This window comes from Sinocyclocheilus anshuiensis, unplaced genomic scaffold (genome assembly GCF_001515605.1).
Source record: "Sinocyclocheilus anshuiensis isolate Anshui unplaced genomic scaffold, SAMN03320099.WGS_v1.1 scaffold552, whole genome shotgun sequence".
NCBI lineage: Eukaryota > Metazoa > Chordata > Actinopteri > Cypriniformes > Cyprinidae > Sinocyclocheilus > Sinocyclocheilus anshuiensis.
In genome coordinates this window covers 355933-379581 of record NW_015554362.1, presented here as the reverse complement: position 1 = coordinate 379581, position 23649 = coordinate 355933, and the positions used below count along the sequence as shown (strand labels likewise).

The window sequence follows — 23649 nt, the reverse complement described above, 5'->3', positions numbered from 1 at the left end:
TTGTGATTGGCGAACAGCTTAGACGGTGTTTCAGTACTGCCACGCCCCTTGCTCCGTCTTTCAACAAAAGCTTTTTGGCGAATCCGGCAGGCACTGTACTCCCTCATGTTGTGGAAGCTGTCCTCAGTAAAATGCGCAGCACACAATAGCAAATTGGGGTTATAATGCTCAGGAACAGAGTTAAAAAATAAATTGCAACCACTGTTTCCTGACATCATCCGCTTTCGGAAGCCCAAACAAAGACGTTTGGGCACGTAGGTGAAAAAAACAGCGTTTCAGGCGGTCGCACACTGGACGAGAAGCACAGTGTCATGTCGCGCCACATCTTTAAAATTTGAATACATTATTTTCTATGAGTGTAGGCACACCGGCGGCGCCGTTCGGCGTCTGTCCGCGGCACCCAGCTACGTCGTGTAAGAATTGTTAGAATTGTTCTAGACATGCCAAAATTTGACGCTACAGCACAGCAGCTCTTCTTCTTGGTTGCACTAACTCTTTGTGATATCACAAAGCCCGGAAAACAAACGCTGTAGTCCAAATGAGCCGTTCGTTGTAGTTCTTGAAAAGGGATTTAAAAAAAAACAAAATATCTCCCTTTGGAGTGGACTTTGAGATTTGTAACTTTCTAGATCTTTTTTATGCCCAAACATACACACTACACACTGACTAAAATTAAAAAAGTGAAAAAGCATAATAGGACCCCTTTAAAGTTCATCCAGAAATGAAACATTTACTCACCCTCAGGCTATCCAAGATGTAGATGAGTTTGTTTCTTGATCAAAACTGATTTTTCAGCATTATAGAAATTTAGCATTCCATCACTTGCTCACCAGTGGATCCTCTGCAGTGAATGGGTACCGTCAGAATGAGAGTCCAAACAGCTGATAAAAACATCACAATAATCCACAAGTAATCCACACCACTCCAGTCCATCAGTTAACGTATTGTGAAGTGAAAAGCTGCGTCTTTGTGAGAAACAAATCCACCATTAAGGCGTTTTAACTTTAAACCATTGCTTCTGGCCTAAATACAAGTAATGCTAAATTTCACCTAATCTGTTCCCATGAAGAAACAAACTCATCTACATCTTGAATGACCTTTGGGTGATTGAATGTTAAGCAAATTTTCATTTTTTTGTTAACTATTCCTTTGAGAAAAGTGCATTCTAAGAACACAGTTCTACAATTCAAAATCTGCCTTTATAGTACTGCGCCTGAATGTAGTGAAATATCTCAATCATTTCTCATTTTCAAGGATATTGAAAATCTTTTGCTTACGTAAAGTAAAACATTTCAGAACAACAATGACTTCAGTAGTATCTTTTTGTGGCTATTTGCACGATTTCACCACCAGGTGGTGTTAAGATGCTTAAGTTTTATGCAAATCATTTGCCTTTGAAAGATACATAACTTTGCTAAAGCTACAATACTATACAGAATTGTGTTAAACGTTATCAAAAGTAGGAAGAAATTCCACCATTAGCACTCAAAACTCTAAATATTGAAATTAAAAAGCTATTTCACAACATACAAGATCTAATTATCCAAATATGTCGTAATTTTTTCTCTTTCTGTCTAGTTTTCTGTGGTGTTACCATGTGTATAGTTAATCATTCTTTGATGGCTGGGCTTACGTTTAACAACGTTTGCTACCACTTTTGACACTGACAAGATTAATATGTCAAAATAAATAAATACATTTTGATTGTAAAATCACAGCACCTTATATATAGCATCACAAAATAAACTGACAATTATTTTGCTGTAATTACAGTCTCACTGTCCTTCTTATTTCAAGACTTATTAAAGACAAAAAATATTGATCTGAGTTGAAATTATTTTTGTTACACGATACAAGAGGCATGAAACTGTAAACTAGCTCATCTACCTGCGCTTCCTCCTGCACTCATTAGTTACTGTTACTGGGAACTCAGTTGTCTTGATCAGGAAAAAACATATCAAGGTAGCTGTTTTTAGATTTCATTTACCGCAGGTATGTCTGCGGTCGAGCTTCAGTGGGATTACAGTGATGCTGAGCCACTTTTGTTCCTTGCAGGAGATTCAGTAATTTAAAGCAGCTGAAACCGTCAGCAAATTATAGTATTATAGTATTTTCATATGCATACAAAGGCATTTATCCTCGCTGTGACATAGTTTCTTGTTTGTATATTCTGTGATCTTATTTATACAGTCCAGATGGATTTTAAGTTGTTGAAGTTTTGCATCAAGAAACAAATTGTTTTTCTTTTTGTTTTAATAGGTCATTTTCCTTTCAGTTAATCAGAATCAGCTTCTGGCATTGGTGCCAGAAGCGTCAGTACTAAGAAAGATAGCAATTATAAACACAGAATAACATAAATATATAGTTCAGTCATGAAACTCTAGATGGTGCATTCTGACGGGGTGTTAACGTAACTGATGACATTCAGAGAGTTAAATGACTTGGCACAAGCTGATTGGTTCATGCTGCATATGCAGCCAATGAGCTTACTGCCTTGCATTTATATGGCTGGTTAGCATTCACTTGAGATTCCTGCAGCGCGCTTTCAGAGTTCTCTGAAACCCTCCACCTTCCCCAGCTCCACCTGTATAGATCTGCTACGGGGTTATTTTATATGCTATTTGTGTAGCAGCAGTATGTCTTAAATACTCATGGCACCGTATCGCCATATGCATTGGCAGTAGCAAGTTCCTGTACTTGCTTGCAGCAGCAGCAATAATCTACAACTACAGCAATAACCAACAGCAGCAGCAGTGTAGCAGATCTGTTCCGCCAAGACCAAATACATTAACATTGTCATATCCATCACCATGCTAAAATGTTCCGAGAGTTGTCATGATTGAATTACAGTTAAAAGAGCTGTGAGTTTCGAAGGTAAGTGCATGTTCAAATAGTATAAAAATAAGTAAATATGAATTTACAAAGTTAACATACTATATTTTTTAAACATCACAATGGTGCTCGTGAAAAATATGACCTTTGAGGGGGGAAAAAAATCTTTTTTTTGGTTCCCAGCACTTTTTATAATTTTGTGGCATGAGAAACCTATAAAATGTTCAATTTGGAATGAAATGAGAGTGTGTAAATAATGCCAGCATTTTCATTTTGGGTGAACTATTCCTTTAAGAGTGTGTTTGATGCATTAGTTATTGACTATGGGCCTACTGACAGTAAATTTGATATTCCAGGGTAAAATGAATGAAAACCACTGACACTGCTTAGTCATTATTGACTTTCTTTTTAATTAAATACCAAATCTGTTTGCTTATTGTCATGCATATGCTATATTACCTCTTGAGTTCAGTCATTTCCAGATCTTCTGACCAAGAGCCATGGGTTCCTCTCAAGAAAAAACAAGTTTACTCTTTATGTAGACATTTATCCTTTTTGTATTCAGCTTGTTAGACCAGGAAGAACCTCAGGAAACAGGATTTTCCACAGCATCCAATCAGGTTGGGTGAGCTTGTGCGTTATTGGAACCACTCGCCTAATAAACATTTATTGGATTTTTTTCAGGCTGAAATTGGCCCAAAATGAAATTATTTCAATGGAGACTGCATTAAGGAAGAACCAAGGTAACATTGAGGGAATAAATGGCTGCACAATGTATTTTTGCATCTCATGCGAAACCTCATTCCTGAGGTCACCTAATGGGGCCGGACTCAATGTGAGGCACTGTGGCCAAATCATATTCATGGAAAAGTCATTTTGGTCTGATTAAAAGAATCTCTTAAGCTACTTACAAGGAGACTAAGTTCATGCTCCTCCTGAGGTTGAGCAAAATGCACTTGCTTTGTGATTAGTTGGGAACATTTCTAGAGGAAAGAATTTTGCTAAACGGTAAATTTTTTATTTAAAAATGACAAATTCCATATTACCTCACTTATTTGACTCAAATAAATCCTAAATGTAACTTTTTATACTGTTGCCTGCTGCTGTTCTGTCACTAGAGGTCATATCGAGGCCCTGTGGCCTTGCCAGTGGAGTTGCAATAAAGCCTGAAAACAAGCAAGTCACAAGCAAGTAAGCCTGCATCATGATGCAAGACTGCACAGAAATAAAACCAGTCAGCCAAAAGTCCCTTGGAGATCCCACATACACCCTTTAGATGAGACGTGAAAGGAAGTTGAAGGCAAAAATCTTAAATGTCAAATTTTTCTCCCTGAGGATCTGCACACAAATTCATTTTAAATAAACATAGAGATGTACAAAACTGTAGCTCTGTTCTAAAACCTTCTGAGCTACCTTGACAGCATTTTAAGGGCAAATTCAGTGTAGTCTGCTGCGAAAGGTATCTAATTTTTGCCAGATTTTAAGGTTGCATCACATCCTTCACAACAAAGGAAACACCAGAATGCACTGCAATGTTTCAGCCCCAGGTAATAAAAATATGTTCTCAAAACATTTGGTTAACATTCCCGTTTGGTTATGAAAACGTTATTGCTGAATCTTCTCAGACTGCACAAAAATGCATTTTTTAAATGATTTATGAATGCCTTTTTCTTGGTTATGTGAACGTTAGAGAAACATGAATTTTATAATTTTGCAAACATTATGAATTCTTTACTTTTGAACGTCCTCTGAATCATTCGAAACAAGTAACTAGTAACATTTAAAAAACATTAGACCAACTAACATTTTTCAGAAAAAAGTTTCATTGATGTATAAATAACGTTTTTGTGCTAACGTTTTGATAATGTTATTAAAGACCAGATAACTTTGAATGAACATTCTATTGAAGTTACTGTTCATAACTTTGAAAGAACCCATTATCCTGTTAAACTACGTTCCTGTTAGCTGGGGTGAAATCCAAAACGAAACCCAACATATAGAAAAGGTAAGAGAATTATAATGTTAATTTTAAGCATTTACATTTCATTCAGTACTAAAAAGGACAGATAAAATAGTTCAGACCTATTAAACTGCCCATTAAGTGTGTGTGGGCTATGTATTTTTATGCTTACTAAATTATCACAATTATAGCTTAGAAACATGCTAATGTGAAACTCCACTGAAATCAGTTGTGAGTCAAGTAGTGTTATGGAGTTGTATCCTCAAATCTAGAATGTTTCAGATTTGTCAGTGATGAGATAATGACTTGTTTCTTGCAAGCAATTACAAGTGGCAAATCATGGTTTGTTGGTGTGTTTTAGATGCACTTTCCCAACCGTCAGTTGGTTCGCTGTAAAGGAAATGGATTGAATTTATTGATTTTGAAAGTGTCTTCATAGCTTTTGTCCTGTCATATGTGGTTTTGCTGGGCTGTGACGTAAGCTAAAGGCATTTGGCTATAATATACTACTGACACAAGGCACAGCTGCTGCAGTATTTACTCTGTCCAGATGCAGTGAGGAGGAGCTGCTGGTTGTGGAAAGTACCAAAACGCCACAGATTTCTTCCTCGGACCGGTGAAGCAGTTGTGCAAAAGGGAAGGGCATCATCCTTTGAAAGAGACTTCAGCAATTTAATGTGCATAATAGCTGACATCAAAGATGGAGATTATCATAATTATTGCCTTGATTTAAGTTCTCTTTCAGTTTTTAAAAGTCATTTTAAGGTGAAAATTTGTTAAATTCATTTGTTTATAGTTTGTCATGATTTGCTTTACAATCATCATTCTAAATTGTCAGTAAATTTCACAATTAATTATAAAGAAATGGCAGAAAGCATATATTAAGCATGACATTTAGAAAGCAGAAAGACTGAAATATATTTTCTTGTAAAATCTACTCCATTAATCATGGTTTTATTTACAACATCGAAAAAGTCATTTGCTTTAACCAAAAAAATAAAATAAAATAATAATAGTACTGGTAATTTTACAGACATTTCCGTTAACCATGCACAAAACAAAATACAGGTAAAACTAAAAAACGTTAAAAAAAAAAAAGAATTCCTTCATATTAATACAGTACATTTTGCCCTGTTTTTACAGATTTTTTTTTTTTTTTTACAGTGTAGCAGTGTTTTAATATGAATCTCTGGTGTTCGTTGGCATTTTTGTTTTCTATTCTAGGTTTGTTTTTGACCACTGTCATAGGGTTTGCTTACATCAATTTCTATTCGTTTTTTTATTTTATTTGCCCTGTTTTTAAAGATTTTTTTTTTTTTTTTTACAGTGTAGCAGTGTTTTAATATGAATCTCTGGTGTTCGTTGGCATTTTTGTTTTCTATTCTAGGTTTGTTTTTGACCACTGTCATAGGGTGGGACAAATCCTGAGATAATAATAGATCCGTTTGTGGCTCCCGTGCATAATTACACGGTTTGATGGGTGTTTCACAGTAAATCTATTTCTACACCCAGTGAAACATGGAGTTGAAAGGAGGACATACAACATCACAATCGTCCAGCAACGACTAGTTTGTTGTCTAAAAATGCAGTTTGAAGAATTACACGATGGAAAAAATGAAGTATTATTCATAATTTGCACTATATATAACAACTGATGCAATGATTGGAAATATCACTGCTTGCAAGGCAGCAAAAGTATAGTACTGATATTTTCAGTAAGCTTGCATTGTAGTCTTGGCTCTGTGTAAGTGAAATGCCACATCGTTTCACATCTTCAGTCAGCTGCACATGAGCTATAAATAGCATGCAAGGAAGACAATACCAATCACTATTCAGTACTGTATGCATATATATGCAAAAGTCATGATGACTCAATTGGTTACATTTTTAATGCTGAACATTCTATGCTCTTCGAGGCTTAAATTATTTACAAAACACTTGCTGAAATTTATTATCAGAACAAACCCTGCGCAGAATGTTTGAGTAATATCAGTACAGTCCTGCCTTCCAAAGACTAAGACGTGCAGAACAGATCATATGTGGAAATGTTTTCACTGAGAGCTCAAGTGATCAGACTTCTTCTGAAACAGTCTGTAACAGAATCTTTGAAGTGTCCAAATCCAATAATGTGGTGGAGGGGGATTCTGTGTCTCTACTGTGAGCGCTTGAACAGTGATGATGTTAAACACACAGACATAAACGTATATATATATATATATATATAAAAAAAACGTTAAGACTTTTATGAATTGTTTGTTTATTAAACAATAGAAAGAGAAAATGTAGGCTGCATTCTTCTTCATGTCAGCAATTAGTGTGTTTTCAACTTTTTTTTTTGGTTTTTGATACATCTGTATGTTTGATAGTATAGGCAGATTTTACTTTGATAGTTTCACTTGGAATGATCCATTAGTAAATTAAATAGCGTGAATTCTGTTTTCATGTCAACTTAGATGCTTAGAAGGCACTTAAGTAGACTACAGGAATGCGCTAAAATGAAAGAACGTGATTGTTTTTGAAAGAAGTTTCTTCTGCTCACCAAGGCTGCATATTAGATCAAAAATACAGTAAAAAAACAGTAATATTGTAAATATTATTATAATGTAAAATAACGGTTTTCTATTTGCATAGTTTAAAAGGTAATTTATTCCTGTGATGCAAAGCTGAATTTTCAGCATCATTACTCCAGTCTTCAGTGTCACATGATCCTTCAGAAATCATTCTAATATGCTGATTTGCTGCTCAAGAAACATTTATTACCAGTGTTGATTCTTTGATGAATATTAATTTGAAATAGAAATCTTTTATAACATTATAAATATCTTTACTGTCACTTTTGATCAATTTAATGCATCCTTGCTGAATACATGTATTTAGTTTAGGAACAACAGAGTACTCTGTGCATAGTCAGAATCTATAATCTGTAGTGGTCACTTGTGCAGCTTTTTGTCTAAATCTTTAATTGTAGTGAAATTTGTTCTGGAGTAACCTCACCAGACAGTCTGGTTCACTTGTAAATTGCAGCCAAGAACTGCCAATTATACAGAAAGAGACCAGATGGACTGGTAAAGTTTTGTTTTGACATGCCGTTTAGGGGCGAGTACAATCTGAAATAGATTAAAGCACAATAATGGATTGGCGCAGAAAAAAAATGGTGCAGCAACCCCTGCTCATATTGTAAAGAAAACACGGTTGAAAAATGTGTGCAGACTTCACACATTCACACTAATCAGAAGTCTATCAAAATATTAAATGTACTGATTATTTCATACAAACTGAGAAAACAAAACAAATTTTCTTCAAGTTCTCCCTGTAACAAGTTTTTAAATCTTTTTTTCAATGCTTTGCTTATGTTAGCCCACTTTTTGTCCTTTAATTAATTTTGTTTGTTTTGTCATTTATTATTTATTTATTCTTACTCATTACTTTGTATTATTTTAAGGTAAGGTAAACTTCCAAAATAAATAAATATATATATATATATATATATTTGTTTTTTACAAAATATGTGTGTGTACTGTGTATATTTATTATGTATATATAAATACACAAACTTATATTATATATTTTACAAATATTTACATGTAAATATATATACATTTAAATAAAATGTATATTATATATAAATATTAATATTTTATATATAAACAACATTTTTCTCAAATATATAAATGCATGTGTGTGTATTTACTGTATATATACATAATAAATATACACAGTACACACACATATATTATGTAAACAAAAACGTTTGTTTTGGATGCGATTACTCACGATTAATCGTTTGACAGCACTACTTAACATATAAAAAAGAAAATGAATATTCAGTTTGCTTGAGAATATCTAAATACCTAGAAGTGTTTCCGTCAAAGACTTGAAGTTAAAAGCCTGGAAAACTTTGTCAAATCTAGCAATTAGTTCTTCCTCGCAAGTGTTCATAACTTTTAAACACAACTGTGCAAACATCTTGCATACGTGGACGGTCTGTTGGCGAGCCGCCTGAGACTACCTGTATTACCAGCCTACTTCCTAAAACACTACCATCACCTACTAAATACACTAATAAGGGAGTAAAAACACTTGGTATATTAAAAACACAAATTTGATATATTAAAGTGTTAATTTACAGCTTTAAAACAAGCAGAGATAAAGGCATTACTAGGAAAAAAAGATTAAAAAAGAAAGAAAAGTGTAGAGTACAATAGTTAATTATGGTCATAAGTCATAACCTAACAGAGGTTAAGTAGTCTAATTATAGTGGTTGAATCAAATATCATTTTAGAACATCTGCTTAGCTGTTAATCTTTCTATGTCTCCTCCTTGTTTAAGCAGAATGAAGAAAGACATGGAAGTTCTTGAACTCCTCAAAGAAGTGCAGCTCATCAGAGAAGCTGCTGGAGAAGCCCAGATCTTTGCATGAGGTCTTTATTGTGTGAACCACACAGACAGGGTTTGTCTCAAAAAGCTGTTCAGCCAACGGCGTCATTGTGACCTTCTTCTGCTCCGAAATCAGGCTCTGTATCCGGGCTTTATCGACAGGTTCCGGCGAGGCGCTGTAGGAGACCACAACGTTTAGCTTGTCATCTGACGATGGCACCTGATAGCGACTCTTTCCAGTCAAACCGTGGAAGTCTTTCTTGTTGGTGAACAGGCCGGTGGGGGAGTTAAAGACGCGAACTGACCAGCAAACCCAGTCGTACTTCTTTTTCAGGTGCTCTACCAGCAAGTCAGCCAGTTGCTGATTGCTTTTGTCGCTTTGGTCTCTCACTATGCGTTTGGTGTCCAGCTCGGCCTGCGTCGGAAAGCTGTTGATGCAGTCTTCAATCACGATGTTCATTTTATTCTGCACCACTTTCATCTTCTCGCCCCAATCTTGAAGCAGCTTCTCCTCATCGTCATTGCCTTTCAATGCTGAGTGTCCCAGAAAGGCGATCAAACCGACACAGAACAACTTTTTGAGGGTAGCGCAAAACTCCTCCACCACCCTGCGGCTCTTCTGCTCGTAATTCAGAGTGATTTCCAGCACAGACTCTCCTGAGAAGTTATCTCCGGTTACAGCGTTGTAAAGAGTGTGCAGGTTTTTATCACCCCCTGTCCTGTTGAAGTGCTCCAGGAACGTTTTCTTTCTGACCTCTCTGAATTTAGGTTTTGCATTCAGGACGTCCATGAATTTGCGGAATTGGTTGGTCAGGTTCTCTTCCACGGAGAAATAGGTGGCATCTACGCCGCTCTTCTTGATCTCCTGGTTTATCTGCTGGACTTCTTCAGAAACGACTTCCAGGCGATCTCGCACTTTCTGGAACTGCTCCTTCATGTACTCGGCCTCTTTGCTTTCCACGTTATCCAGTGCCAGCTTCACGATCGGAGCTGCGATGGAGAACACGGGGAACAGATCTCCAGCAATGCTGGCCACCACTTCTGCGCCCTGCTCAAACACTTCCATTACTGTTTCGACAACATCCTTCTTCTGTGCAACAAGTTGCTGCAGCTGCTCGGCCATCTTTCAGTTTCAACAGCAAAAATGTCTCTGTTTAAAATTAGATCATCACATAATAAATGACAAGAAATAATACTTGAAAAACCATGATTGTAATTTCAGCATGTTAAAGGGGTCATATGATGCTGCTAAAAAGAACATTATGTGGGGGCGTGTTAGAACGAGCCGTTTTAGGTAGGCGTGGTTGACTCAACTTTTATAAAGAATATCTCTTTGGATTTGAGACTTTAGTCTTTGCAACTTTACAGATCTCCTTTATGCACCAAGAGCTGTGCTTCCAAGTGTGTAACACTTCAAAGAGAAAGGAAAAATTGAAATCACATCATATGACCCCTTTAAAGTTGTATTAAATATAAAGGAATAGTTCACCCAAAAATGAAAATTTGCGGACAATGTACTCACCCTCAGGCCATACAATATGTAAATGAGTTTGTTTCTTCATCAGAACAGAATCAGTTCTCAAAATCAGTTCTGATGAAGAAACCAACTCGTTTACATCTTTAAAGGCCTAAGGGTAAGTACAATTCCAGCATTTTTTTAACTATTCCTTTAAGGCTCTGATTTACTGAGGCTACTAATTTGCTTGTGCAATCTAACAAGTTGTATAGGGCTTCAAGGCCATATTGCGGGTGATTTACTACTAAATATTCAAAACCACACCCATATTTAAAGGAGGCTTTTACATGTGGCAATACCAAATGTTAGCCAGTTAGTGCATTTCAACATTTTTTATTTTGTAAAAACAGACAAAACATGTTATTTTCTTAACTGAAAGACTACGTCAGCTTTAGTAAGCGAGGCCTATGACTTCTGAGCGTGGTATACGGAAAGAAACTTACATGTGTCAGTCCTCGTTTCCTCTCAACCTTTGAGTGGTCAGTGTGAGTCAGGGTGGGCTTGCTGTAAAAAGATAAGGGAAATGAGAAATGTGTTATACAAACCATAAAAGCAGCAACAATACACACCAGGTGTAGTGCTCTCACTGACAACCACACCTACACATTCATGAAAAAAATGCATTCATTCAATTCAAACAGGCACTAAAAGAATGGTCAAATAATGTTCAAACACTTAAGTCACACAGTATGCTATACGTAATAATACAGAGGATAGTTGTTTCAGTTGGAAACGGTTCAAATGGATTTCCCCTTTTCCAAATGTTAATGATGCAACACAGAGTAGGTCAATACAAAGCTTTGCTTTTTTGTTAAGAGAACAAAGTAGTGTGTTAGGTAATTTTTAAACTTCCTAGTAGATCATATGCACTACCAGTCCAAAGTGTGGACATACTTGACTGACTAAATGTCTTGTGATCTAAAGGTTTGTGCTTAAATCTAAATAGTTTCTATATACAAATTGTTTTTTTCAAAACAAAAGAAATTAATAATTGTAATGCCTTTCACATTATTTGAAAATGTGGAAAAAGTGATAATAAAGTTTGGAGTAGGTGTATGCAAATTTTTGACTGGTAGAGTAATGTTAAATAAACCAAATAAGATCATATTCTCTTTCATAAGATGTATGAATATATGTTTACAATATACAATACAACAGTACGATTATGATAGCATTCACCAAAACTGATGATTTTCCATTAACGTTTCTGGCTGCTGCCAACACAGGTGTGGAAATGATTAGCAGGCTAGTTCAACTAGCTGAGCAAGAACCTTTTTTTCCAAAGCACCTCAGTAACCATGGAAACAAGACAAGGAAAACACCATGTCAGCTTCTCTCCAGACATCCACATTATGCTCTTTTTCACTGGGCAGCAGCTACAAAATTCCAGCGTTACAAGATGTAATCTCAGTAATGTCGCAGTGTTTACCACTCAACCAAAATAGACCTTTTTGAAATGCTGACCATTGTAAAGATCTGTTGGCAGCATGGATCATACCAAATACACTAAGTGGGCCCCTTAGCTAACAGCCTCAACTGAATTCATAACACACATATTAAAAAAGTCAGATCTCCTATATGGGTTACAATCCAACATATGATCAAATTATTTGGTTACAATTTTAGCTGTAGTTAATGTAGCTGAAAATATGTTACTGTAAATGTCTGTTTATGAGACAAAATATCCAAAGATTTCAGATAAAACTGGAATAAATTCATGATCTCAGCAAGCCTGTAATTTAACTACATTAACGCTGTCTCAAATACTTGATTCTGATTGGCTAATCGCAGGCGGGCCATCAAATCTAACCGTTGTCCAGGGCAACTGACCGTTCGTCCAGAAAACGTTTGTGCCCTTCGCGGTTGTTGCAAATAATTTCAGCTGAATATTTCACATGTAATACTTAACCATAGTACATCTTTTGTTACTATTGTAAGAAAATGACTGAAGTATAGTCATTTACCCCTTAGAATTTACCACAGTGACCATAGTTTTCACAAAAATACCATACTGCAGTTCAAGAATTCAAGTGTTGTCCTTTTATTATATATAATATGGTTACCATAGTAAGTTTTGTAAGGGGAAATCATTTAAAATTCTTTTATGAGTCTCTTATACATTACTTTTAACAAAAACTGAAAGTACAGCGCCCAGACCAACGAAATCGTCACGGTACTGACGTTTAGACTAGAGAACACATTAGTTCTGTTATGAACCAAAACTCACCTTCCAATCGAGCACAAATGGCTTTGAATAAAATAAAGCAAAAGTTCACGCTGATCTGTCAGTTCTTCTCTAAGAGACGGTTCTTCTCTAAAGCGCGTGGCACACCCTTCAACTACACTCTAAAGGATTGTCAAGTATTGTCCTTTATCCATTACAAAATTTACCATTGTAACATAGTTTCAAACAAAATATGATGTATGGTTTACGTGTCTGGTGTAAAAGAAATATTTAAGTATAAAAAGTACAAAATGTACCATGGTTTACACTAAATTACCATAGTACATCTTTTGTTACTATTGTAAGAAAATGACTGAAGTATAGTCATTTACCCCTTAGAATTTACCACAGTGACCATAGTTTTCACAAAAATACCATATTGCAGTTCAAGAATTCAAGTGTTGTCCTTTTATTATATATAATATGGTTACCATAGTAAGTTTTGTTAGGGAAAATCATTTAAAATTATTTTTTGAGTCTCTTATACATTACTTTTAAAATACGAACCTTATATTAACCTTGCAAATGAAAACAAAGCTGTGACAGATTGACATACAGTAAGTTTATTTAAAAAAAGTACAATGTCTGTAAGGTATAATAAGGTCTATATTTTAAACCCATTTGGACAGCTTTCTAAATTTCTAGATCGTAGTTGTTTTATTTCTGATTACATACCATCATAAACAAGAAACCGACATGATTCCTGGATTACAGAGTGTGTATATAGTTAACTGAATGCTCATCATAACATTTTTCCAGTAATGACTTTTACTACAATCTAAAGTTTAAATGGAATGCTGTAAACACTACGACTAACAATGAAACCCCAATGAGTCTGTTGATCGTTGAAGTTTTTTCCACTCAACCGCTCTTTCAAATGTATTTGAAACTACAAACCATACAGCTTCTATCTGAAATGTCCACATTTATGTTTGGTCACACACGCACATATTTATCTTTATGGTCCTTTTATGCACTGACATGCGAAAATAAAGTGAACCAGCATTAATATACTTTCTCATTGTAGGTCCGCAGTAACAATTCAGTCATCGTTTGCTTTATAATGCTCGACTATTTAATACAATCAGAATTTATAAACCAGAAGTATATACGTAGAAGACTGATTCCCAATTCAATTTTTCACATGTCTATTCAGAATGAATGCACAGGTATGCCCTTTTGTGCCTCCCAAAGTAGAAACATTCTGGCTGGAAGTTGTTTTTCTCTTCTACTTTCTTATAGCAGCTAATGGCATGGACCACAGTGTTGGGAAGCATCTTCCACAGCGTCTGAGCCACAGACTGCATGTTCCCCTTCAACTTTTGCATCTCTATCTGATCTACAATCTGGCTCTTGTTAATCGGTTTTGGGTCTGCACTGAAAGACACCACAATTCTGATGTTGTTTGGGGTCAGAAGATCAAAAAAGTTGCCACCTCCACCACTTCCATGGTACTTTTTGCCAGCGAGCCAATTCCAGAAGAATATGCCACTGTGGTTGAAGACCCGAACTGACCAGAAAACCCAGTAATATTTCTTCGCAAGGATATCCAGTATAAATCCTGTGAATTCTGGGTCAACGTTGGCATGTCGCTCCAGAAGTTGACGCTCCACATCCGTTTTGGCCTGCAGAGGGAAATTCTCAATGCAGTCATCCACCGCCGCTTTCATGCGTGTCTCTACGTCTTCCATGCGATCCTGCCATTTCTTCACCATGCCCTCACCTACTGCTCTCTCTTTCAGGGCGGCGTGACCCATGACTGCTATAATTCCCATGACAAATATCTTCTTCAGTCTGGCACAGAACTCCTCTACTGGCTTCCTGCTCCTTTGCTCTGTGGTCACCACCGTGTCCAACATGGCATCTCCAGAGATATTCTCTCCAGTTACAGCATTGTACAAAGAATCAATGTTCAGATCACCACCAGTGTTCTCATACTGGGTTATAAACTTCTCCTTCTTCTTCTCCTTGAACTTGGGCTTAGCATTGACAAAGTCTTGAAACTTCTCATACTGACTGATTATCTTCGCCTCATGGTCAAAGTTCTGCTTATTCATGGTCGTCCGCTGCATCTCCAAAGCAATTTGGTCGATTTCATCTTGAATACCTTCAAGTTTCTGGTTGATCTTTTCAAACTGCTCAGCAAGAAACTTGGCCTCTTTGCCTTCTGGGTTTCCGAGGAGCTCGGCCGAGGCCAAAAACACGGCCTCCAGGATGGGGTGGAACTGTCCCACGGTGGCTGCTAAAACCTCGCAACCTTGCCCCATGATTTCCACTCCTTTCTCGATCTTGTCCTTGTTCTCCAAAACCCATTCTTCCACCCGATTCATTGTGGTTCAAATCAGAGAGGCCGTCTTATCCTTCTTACCCTTGTCTGTAACAGATCAAGGCATATATATCATAAAGTGGAAGCCACAACATAAAAATCTATACTAAAATCAATGCAGACATTTCTAAGGGTCATATTTGTTTGCTCAGGATGGGACCTTAACAGTAACCTGAGATGAATTGGACAGCCAGACCACAGGGGCAGAAATACCAGAGTGTTTGTACATTTATACATGTTTCCCATGGGCCCGAGCCATTTAAAAAAAAAAGAAAAAAGAATCATTTCTGGTCTTGTTCGGGCATGTCCTGTTCCACCTTACACCCCACCAGCTAAGTCTAAGCAAATTATACAACAATAAAGGCAGATCAGTGAGATCAGGTGTCTACTAAGAATTAAAGCCAAACATGCTAAAAGGTTTTTTTGTGCTTCAGGCACACTTTATTATTAGTATTATGAGCACACCGTCGTCGTGAATTGGAGAGCTGTTCGCTCCCCTTCTTTGGGGAATAATTCAGCATTTAAACCCCAGATTTATAGCAAAGCAGATGTTTTCAGGAGGGGTTGCTGGGAGAATTTGATGGCTTTAGCTGTTAAGCATTTCAGGACATTTCTGGGCACTTCGATTACACAAGGGAGATGATCTCACACTCGTATCTAATTTCCTAGGACTCAGTATACAGAAAAAAAGGCACACCCAGATCTGAGAAAATCTGTAACCAGTACACTTGTCCTGCGGTGAAACCATATTCTACACCATATGACTCAGATTTTTACATACAAAATAAACACAAATAAAAATACAAGACTAAACCTGACATTTGATAAACGTATTTCAAAGATCAAAGACTTAATCTGCCTCTGTTGCAATAATGTCTCGCATAATGATTTAGTGGATTATGTGAACAATTATGGGAATTCAGTAGCTATTATTATGAATGATAAGCATGTAGAACTTGTATATGGAATTTATGACTCAACCATGCATCTTTTAAAGGAGCATTCTGATCTCAATGGAATTAGGAGCAAAACAATACTTACTGAACAATACAATAATCCTGATTGTTTCAAGTCCTCCTTTGTAAGAATAATTAAGATGGCTTTGAAATTAAAACTCCAGGATGTGTCCGATTTGAGAAAGAAAATGACTTCATAATAAAATAAGTTTCAAAGAAATTCAGTCTAATAATTTGTATCAAAAAACACAGTTTTTGATGGTTCTACTCTGTGGAAAAAAGGAAAGGAACCAACCAACTGATTCTAAAAAAGAGAAACTGTTCAAGTTCAAAGCCACATCCCTTATTTCTATCAAAATGCTGCTTAGAGCTTTGGGGCAGTCAGTATATTGACTTAAGCACAACATCCAGTATTATATGGACATAATATGGCAGGATGTTGAGCTTAAGTCAATATTGACTGGCATCAAAATCACAATGATTCCCACAAAGTGTCTTCTCCAACTGTTCATGACAAAAAGCATAGATCATAAGCCAGCTATTTTTATTTTTGTATTTTGTGACTTTTTATTGAATGCTCTATAAAGTTTTTTAAGTTGTGCCAATAAAATAACAAAAGATGAAAAAAGAGAAAGGAAAGGATGATAAATGGAAATGGACAAAGGCAAAAAAAAAAAAAAAAAAAAGACTCACCGTTAGTCTGGTGAAATGTTCAGAGGTGTTCTCCAGTATTCCAACAGAGTCCAACTAAAAGCACCAGCCTCCCAGGGTCCACATATATATATAGACTCTCTCCTGCGGCACTCCCCCTTCAGATTAACTCCATCCCCTGCCAGCATTCCTCTGAGCCCACTACAAGAGACGAGGGACAGGCACACAGACAGATAACATCCTGTAAACATGCCTTCTATGAGAAAAATCAGCATGTAGTGGTATAGTGCCAGAAATGCTTAGAAGCGTCTTTCCATTTTAAACATTCTGCATGCTCTGCCCTTCTACACGGGTTGTCATGGGTACAGACACTCACAGTGGCTTCTATGCGAGACGATATAGTAAACTGAATATATTACATTTTAAAGTAAAGTGAAATAGAAAACAGTTGTTTTAAATTGTAAGAATATTTCACAATATTAAATACAGCCTTTAAAAGATTACAAAAAACATTAAAATATATATAATTTTATATATAATATAAACCCTCTCATGCTGAATTAAATGACAAAGAGAAAAATATAGGCCTATTGTTTTTTTTCCTCAAAACAAGAATTATTCCCATTACACATTTGTCCACTGCAATTTGAATTTTGAAAGTGTGCTTCCATAAATAAAAATCATAACGACGTATAAAAATAACAGTGATGTACCAGAATTGTGTGTATGTCAATGATAAGTAATTTTTTATTTTTTTGCAAATAAATAAGCTGCAGTCTTCAAATTGTTGTTCTTTTAAGAGACTTTGGCGAGCAAGATGCCAATCTAAAATTTGTGTTAAAACAGCCCTTGGGGGCCCGATGCTTCTAGGTCACTTCCGTCACACTGCTTTACATGCCAAAGAAAGACTCTACTGTTTGTGGCATGGCAGGCGAACAAACCCAGAGCCTTTGTGCTGAAGCGGTCGCTGGGACACACTGGCATGCATTGACTCGTCTGTAGAAGAATGGGGCTGTTGTGGATTACAGAGGGTCTGGCTTTAGCATTTAAAATCTTCATGTCACTGTTAGATCTTGCACTATGCAAATCAGTTGTGCTCATAAACAACGATGAACACCATAATGCAGGGTGTGAATGCTGTGTGGTGGGTTAAGATCCATACTTTCCAAAGATATCTATTAGACGTACAATCAAATGACTAATGCACATAATTCCTAACTTTAAGAATTAAACTTCTCTTCCCATATTGTACAGACATGAATGATACCTCAAATTGTAGAGTGCTATTACTTTTCACCTAGCATTGACTTATAAACCACCCAGAATACCATAGCAACACTCTAGAATTTAAGAAAATGTAAGCATATAGTTTGATTTGTTAATGGTCTCTTTGTCTAAAGCACATCAGTCAACCACACACTATTAGGCAAAGATGATCTGAAATATTAAAGCAATGACTGAATGACTGAAAACAGCTTCCATATCTTGTAGTGTGTTAGGTGTGTCTCCTAGCCATTCTCTGTATTTGAAATCCCTGCCCATGCTTTATTTTTTCTAATTTAGCATGAGTCATGATGTAAAGTTATAAAAAAAGAGGATTAAGATTTTACTTTGCATGGTTTGAACAACAACAACAACAAATGTTATGCAAGGTGTGCAAGAAAGGGCAGCATAGTTCACTGCATGAATTTATCATCGATAATATTTATTATGAGCATTGAAAATGTGAGATGTGATATATGCACAGCAACACAAGTTTATTGCTTACGCTTAGGGGTTTTGAGAAACAGATATGAGCAATATTAATAGTGTTGCTTGCTTCAGCAATCGCCACAATAACATTAGCTTTTTATGCCACATTATGTATTTTAAATCTTATCCTCATCTTAAATATAAAACCGCTAACATTTATTAGTAAATTCTAAAATGATAGTTACATCTCATGTTCAGAATCTTGTGAAACAGTGATGTTTACTGTGAGTAGTGAAGTGCTTATGTATATGCAGCCACAAGATGTCACTTCGGTTCAGATAGATTTCTTATTTACATGAAGCAAAATTTGATGTAGTATGAAAAGTCAAGCTTTTTATTGTTAATTTTACAAATCTGTATAGTAGACAGTGAATCAGATTTTTTTTAGCATGCCTAAGCAGTGGTCGAATTGTACAAATATTTCAGGGTGGATGGTGTGGTCAGTTTCTTGTTATAAAAACTTAAAAACTCATACGTGGGTATTTCTGTCTTTCATTGCTTGAATTATAAGGGCATTCTAACTGTATTCCAACAGGCTTCATCATGCAGTGAATGCTTTTGGACTCTCAAAACGTTTTTGTTTGGTTTTTGCAAAGTCGGTGACTCGATAATGTCAGCTCTACTATCATCTCTCAATCCCTCACAGTCACACATACAGCACAATAACATAATATCGAGGAATATCTTTAAATTATAATCAAGGGGAAATCATACCTTTTCTGTTGTCTTCTTTTTAAAGAACTTCAAAAGTTGCGCTTGAACCATTTTGCACGAAAAATGACGAAAACTTGCTTCCTCTTGTGTGCAGCTTACAGTACCGAGTTCTGATTGGCGATTCGCTGCTATTTAGTTTGTGAATTATCATAAGTAGAGAATTTTAACATTTCATTTGCATGATAAGGTTTACGTAATACACATCATTAATCTAAATGGGGATGGTAAGGGGGGATGGTGGGTTTACCATGATGCTTTTTGTCATTTTTTCAACCAGGGGGATGCCATCCCCCTCAATTCGAGCCCTGTGCCTAAGAGTAAATTGTGGGAATTATTTTATGTTTGAATTAGCTGCAGGCCATGTTGACTAACTGTTAAATTGGAATTATTCAGACAGGTTTGTCCTCTTAATTGAAACTAGGGCTGTGCAATATATCAAAATATCGCAAATGTACATATCGCTATCGCTACAGCTTGCAATATTTGGGGCCATGAACAAAAGACAAAGAGAAAATCACTCACTGCTCTGACCTAAATAACTTTTGTAGCTTAAATAAGAATCAGTGCATATTGAATTCAAAAAGTAAATTCTAAGCAGTTTTTTATTTTTCCTTTTTATTATTCAGTTCCTAAACTCATGTTAAAATGATTACACTAATGTTAAAATCACAGAATGAGCTTTATTCACCACTTAAGTGTGCGCAAACACAAGGAATTTGTTGTGGTTTTACAGGAACTCTTGGTACATACATACAAATAACCATATATATATGACACAAGATAGTTTTAGAAGTTCACAGAACTGACTCAGCAACAGCTGAGTAAAACTGTTTCATCTGAGCATGTGGCACTTTAAGCATTATCGTATCGCATATCGAATATCGCATTATTTAATGAGTTATCGCATATCGCATTTTTCTTCAATATCGCACAGCCCTAATTGAAACTAAAAGATCATTCAGGTGGGTCTTCCAAGAATCATCAAGACGTAATCATGTGGTTTGTCTTGGCTAAATTTAAGTGCATTCTGAATGTTTCATTGGAAAATATTCAATGTGTGCTTCATTGTAAATGTGCCAACGTCTGTCATGTGAGACAAACAAAATATACTGTATCTATGAATGAGGAAATATCCAATGTAAATGAGCTGCTCTGTATTATTTTTAGCACTTTAAGTTTTTAGCACTTGTCTCTTCACAACTGCTGTCATTTGAAAAAAAATTATATATATATACAGTATACTGTATATATATCTTGGCAAACTAATTATTTTGGGTTTAATTCTTTTTCCATCCTTTCCTTCTCAAACAAGCAGTGTCAGGGAACAGCTGCTTCCGGATCGCAGGACATGAGCAGAGAGCTTTCAGTGAATTAATGGGGGAAAAAATGGCATTTCGCTTAAGGCAAAGGATGAACACTGCTTTAATGACAGACCTGAATATCTCTGCTTCCTCTGGTCTGAAAAAAAAAAAAAAAAACTTCAGAGGACTTGACAGTTACTACAGTAAAAATCTCATATAATGCCAATTTATTCCACATAAAATAGATTTTTTTCTTTAAAAGATAGCTGGGCTTATATATAATAATAAATATATATAGTGGGTATACAAAAGAATTTTGTTGCTTTGTAGCCTGAAATGAAGACAGCTCATGATTCTCATTTGCTCTGACATGCACTGTGAGCTGTAAGGTCTTATATAGACAGGTGTGTGGCTTTCCTAATCAAGTCCAATCAGTATAATCAAACACAGCTGGACTCAAATGAAGGTGTAGAACCATCTCAAGGATGATCAGAAGAAATGGACAGCACCTGAGTTAAATATATGAGTGTCACAGCAAAGGGTCTGAATACTTAGGACCATGTGATATTTCAGTTTTTCTTTTTTAATAAATCTGCAAAAATGTCAACAATTCTGTGTTTTTCTGTCAATATGGGGTGCTGTGTGTACATTAATGAGGAAAAAAAATTAACTTAAATGATTTTAGCAAATGGCTGCAATATAACAAAGAGTGAAACATTTAAGGGGGTCTGAATACTTTCCGTACCCACTGTATAATAATAAATATATATAGTGGGTATACAAAATAATTTTGTTGCTTTGTAGCCTGAAATGAAGACAGACACAATTTTTGTTTTATCCAGCTGTATGTCCAGATATATGAATGTCCTTGCATGGCCTAGAGCCCAGACTTAAACCCCATTGAAAATCTGTGGAATGACTTGAAGACTGCAGTCCACAAACGATCACCATCAAATTTAACTGAACTTGAGCAGTTCTGCAAAAAAGAGTGGGCAAATATTGCAAAGTCTAGAAGATGTGCAAAGAGTAGAGACAGATCCCAATAGACTAAAGGCTGCAATCAAAGCAAAAGGTGGTTCAGCAAAATACTGTCACATGGGGGTGATCTTTTTTCCAACTCAGTGATTCTGTTTATTTATTTATTTATTTTCTGACATGTTGGTGTTTTATCTTTCACTTGGATGTTATAAGTTGTAAATACAGCTGGATAAAACAAAAACTGTGTCCATCTTTATTTCAGGCTGCAAAGCAACAAAATGTGATTATTTTAATGGGGGGTGATTCTTTTCTAGACCCACTGTATATATTGATGGTGAGTTTGTTTAGCAGTGTTTTGGCTGACTTCAAGTATGTCTGTATTGATTTCAGTCAGGTTTCCTAAAGCATCTCTCTCTCTGCCCTTTAAAAACCTCAGCCTTATGCAAATGGGAAATGTGATTACAGCCCAGACAGCGATGAAATAGAAGGTCATCGCTTTGCAGTTCTTCATTAATGCGTGGCTGTTTTGTCTTGTGAAGGCCATTGGAGTTAATTTATGATCATTTGTCATTTAACCTTAGTTTGTCATCTCATTTTGGTTGTCCTCATGCTAGAAATGTGGATGATTCATAGTTGTGAATTTAAAATGTAACGTCTGACCATTTGCACAGAAATCGTTATGTGAATCCAGTGTTATTGCCTGAAGGACGTTTATTGTCATCCATTTTGTTTGGGTTTTATCAGAGTACAGGGTCACTTTGGTGATTACGTGATGCTCCACCAAGAACTCAGAGATCAAATGTATTGCACTGCAACAGACAGATAGAAAACTAGAGGAAGGCTGTGTGTTACAGATGACTCTTGTGGTTTTGTCAGGAAAGAAGCTATAAAAAGCTGATTGTTCATTGCCTGCTGATTAAATATTACTTAATATTTAAGCGTCAGGTCTAAAATTCCCCCACCCTGTTAACCGTTAAATTATTACTTAAATCTTGTGGAGGGAAAAAATGTCACTCAGAAATTGCTAAATTTTACAAACAAAGAAATGACAAGACATTGAATTAAACACAAAATTCTAGACAAACTGAAACCGTACACACACAAAAAAGCATTTTTACAGTGTATATAAATCATTTATCCATAACATTAAACCTTCAACAAAAAGATGAAGTGCATCCGGCATCTGGAAGTCAGTTCAGGATAAATTGTACGGTAATCACTTAACAGATAAATGTCTTTAATAAACCATTCCCAGTCCAGAGATGAAGTTCACTGGAATCCACACCAGATCAGTCCTCTCCTCCCACATGAGCCTGTTTGTTTAGCCAGTTCCTGTCAGACGAGTTTTCACTGTGCACTTTAGCCAAAAGGGTCGTTGGTTTCAAATTTCACATACTGTATGTTTTTGGTAGTTTAAAAGACAGATATAAGTGCACAATGCTGTTTTAGGAATATTTTGTATGAGACATCTGTATGTATTGTGAAATTTGGTCCAGAACACCTCTTACATGAACTGAAAAATGTTGTGAAATCCATGAGAAAACATTCATCTGTCTGTACTCGTGTTTACCAAAGCAAGATCAACACACCATTTACAACTTCAATACACCAGCCATCTTTGTGGACAGATTTTCTTTTTAATGAACTCATAGGTCACACATTATTTTTTATTTCATAAAACCTTTGCAATACACAGAGAGTTGATTATAAAGTTAATTTTATTCTGCAGTTTATTAATCCCAGCAATTTCTTCCTGATTGCACAGCTTGCATTGATGTTTATTTCCATCTTCTACTTTCTCACGCTCTTGACCCTTTCACATTGAGTTTAAACTAAACTCGCATCCCAGAATAAATAACCACAGAGAGCACAACAAAGATTAATCACATCTCATGACATGATGCCTAATTTCCCCAGTGCAGTTTGAAGAAGACTGCAACACAAACTGTGATTTTTTCTAATACTGATACTAATATTGGTAATTTTTTAATTTAAGTGTCCAATAACAAATTATTGTATTTATTTCATAATTTCATATATATATATATATATATATATATAT

The 23649-nt window shown here is 35.9% G+C and overlaps 1 protein-coding gene across 4 annotated transcripts; it reads right to left on the bottom strand.

Moving 5' to 3' along the window:
* Positions 1-8902: 8902 nt before the first annotated feature.
* LOC107671422 (uncharacterized) lies at positions 8903-17003 on the bottom strand. Of its 4 annotated transcripts, XM_016464339.1 has the most exons (4): positions 12913-13019; positions 11129-11189; positions 9104-10319; positions 8903-9038 (listed from the first exon to the last, which is right to left on the bottom strand). In XM_016464339.1, exon 3 carries the CDS (start codon positions 10290-10292, stop codon positions 9117-9119), a length of 1176 nt encoding a protein of 391 aa, XP_016319825.1. In that variant the 5' UTR covers positions 10293-10319; positions 11129-11189; positions 12913-13019; the 3' UTR covers positions 8903-9038; positions 9104-9116. The 4 variants fall into 4 exon arrangements, with proteins under 4 accessions (XP_016319825.1, XP_016319824.1, XP_016319822.1 ...); XM_016464338.1 differs by lacking the exon at positions 12913-13019 and adding an exon at positions 16885-17003 and having other exon boundaries at positions 8903-10319; XM_016464336.1 differs by having other exon boundaries at positions 8903-10319.
* Between the last annotated feature and the right edge of the window lie 6646 nt (positions 17004-23649).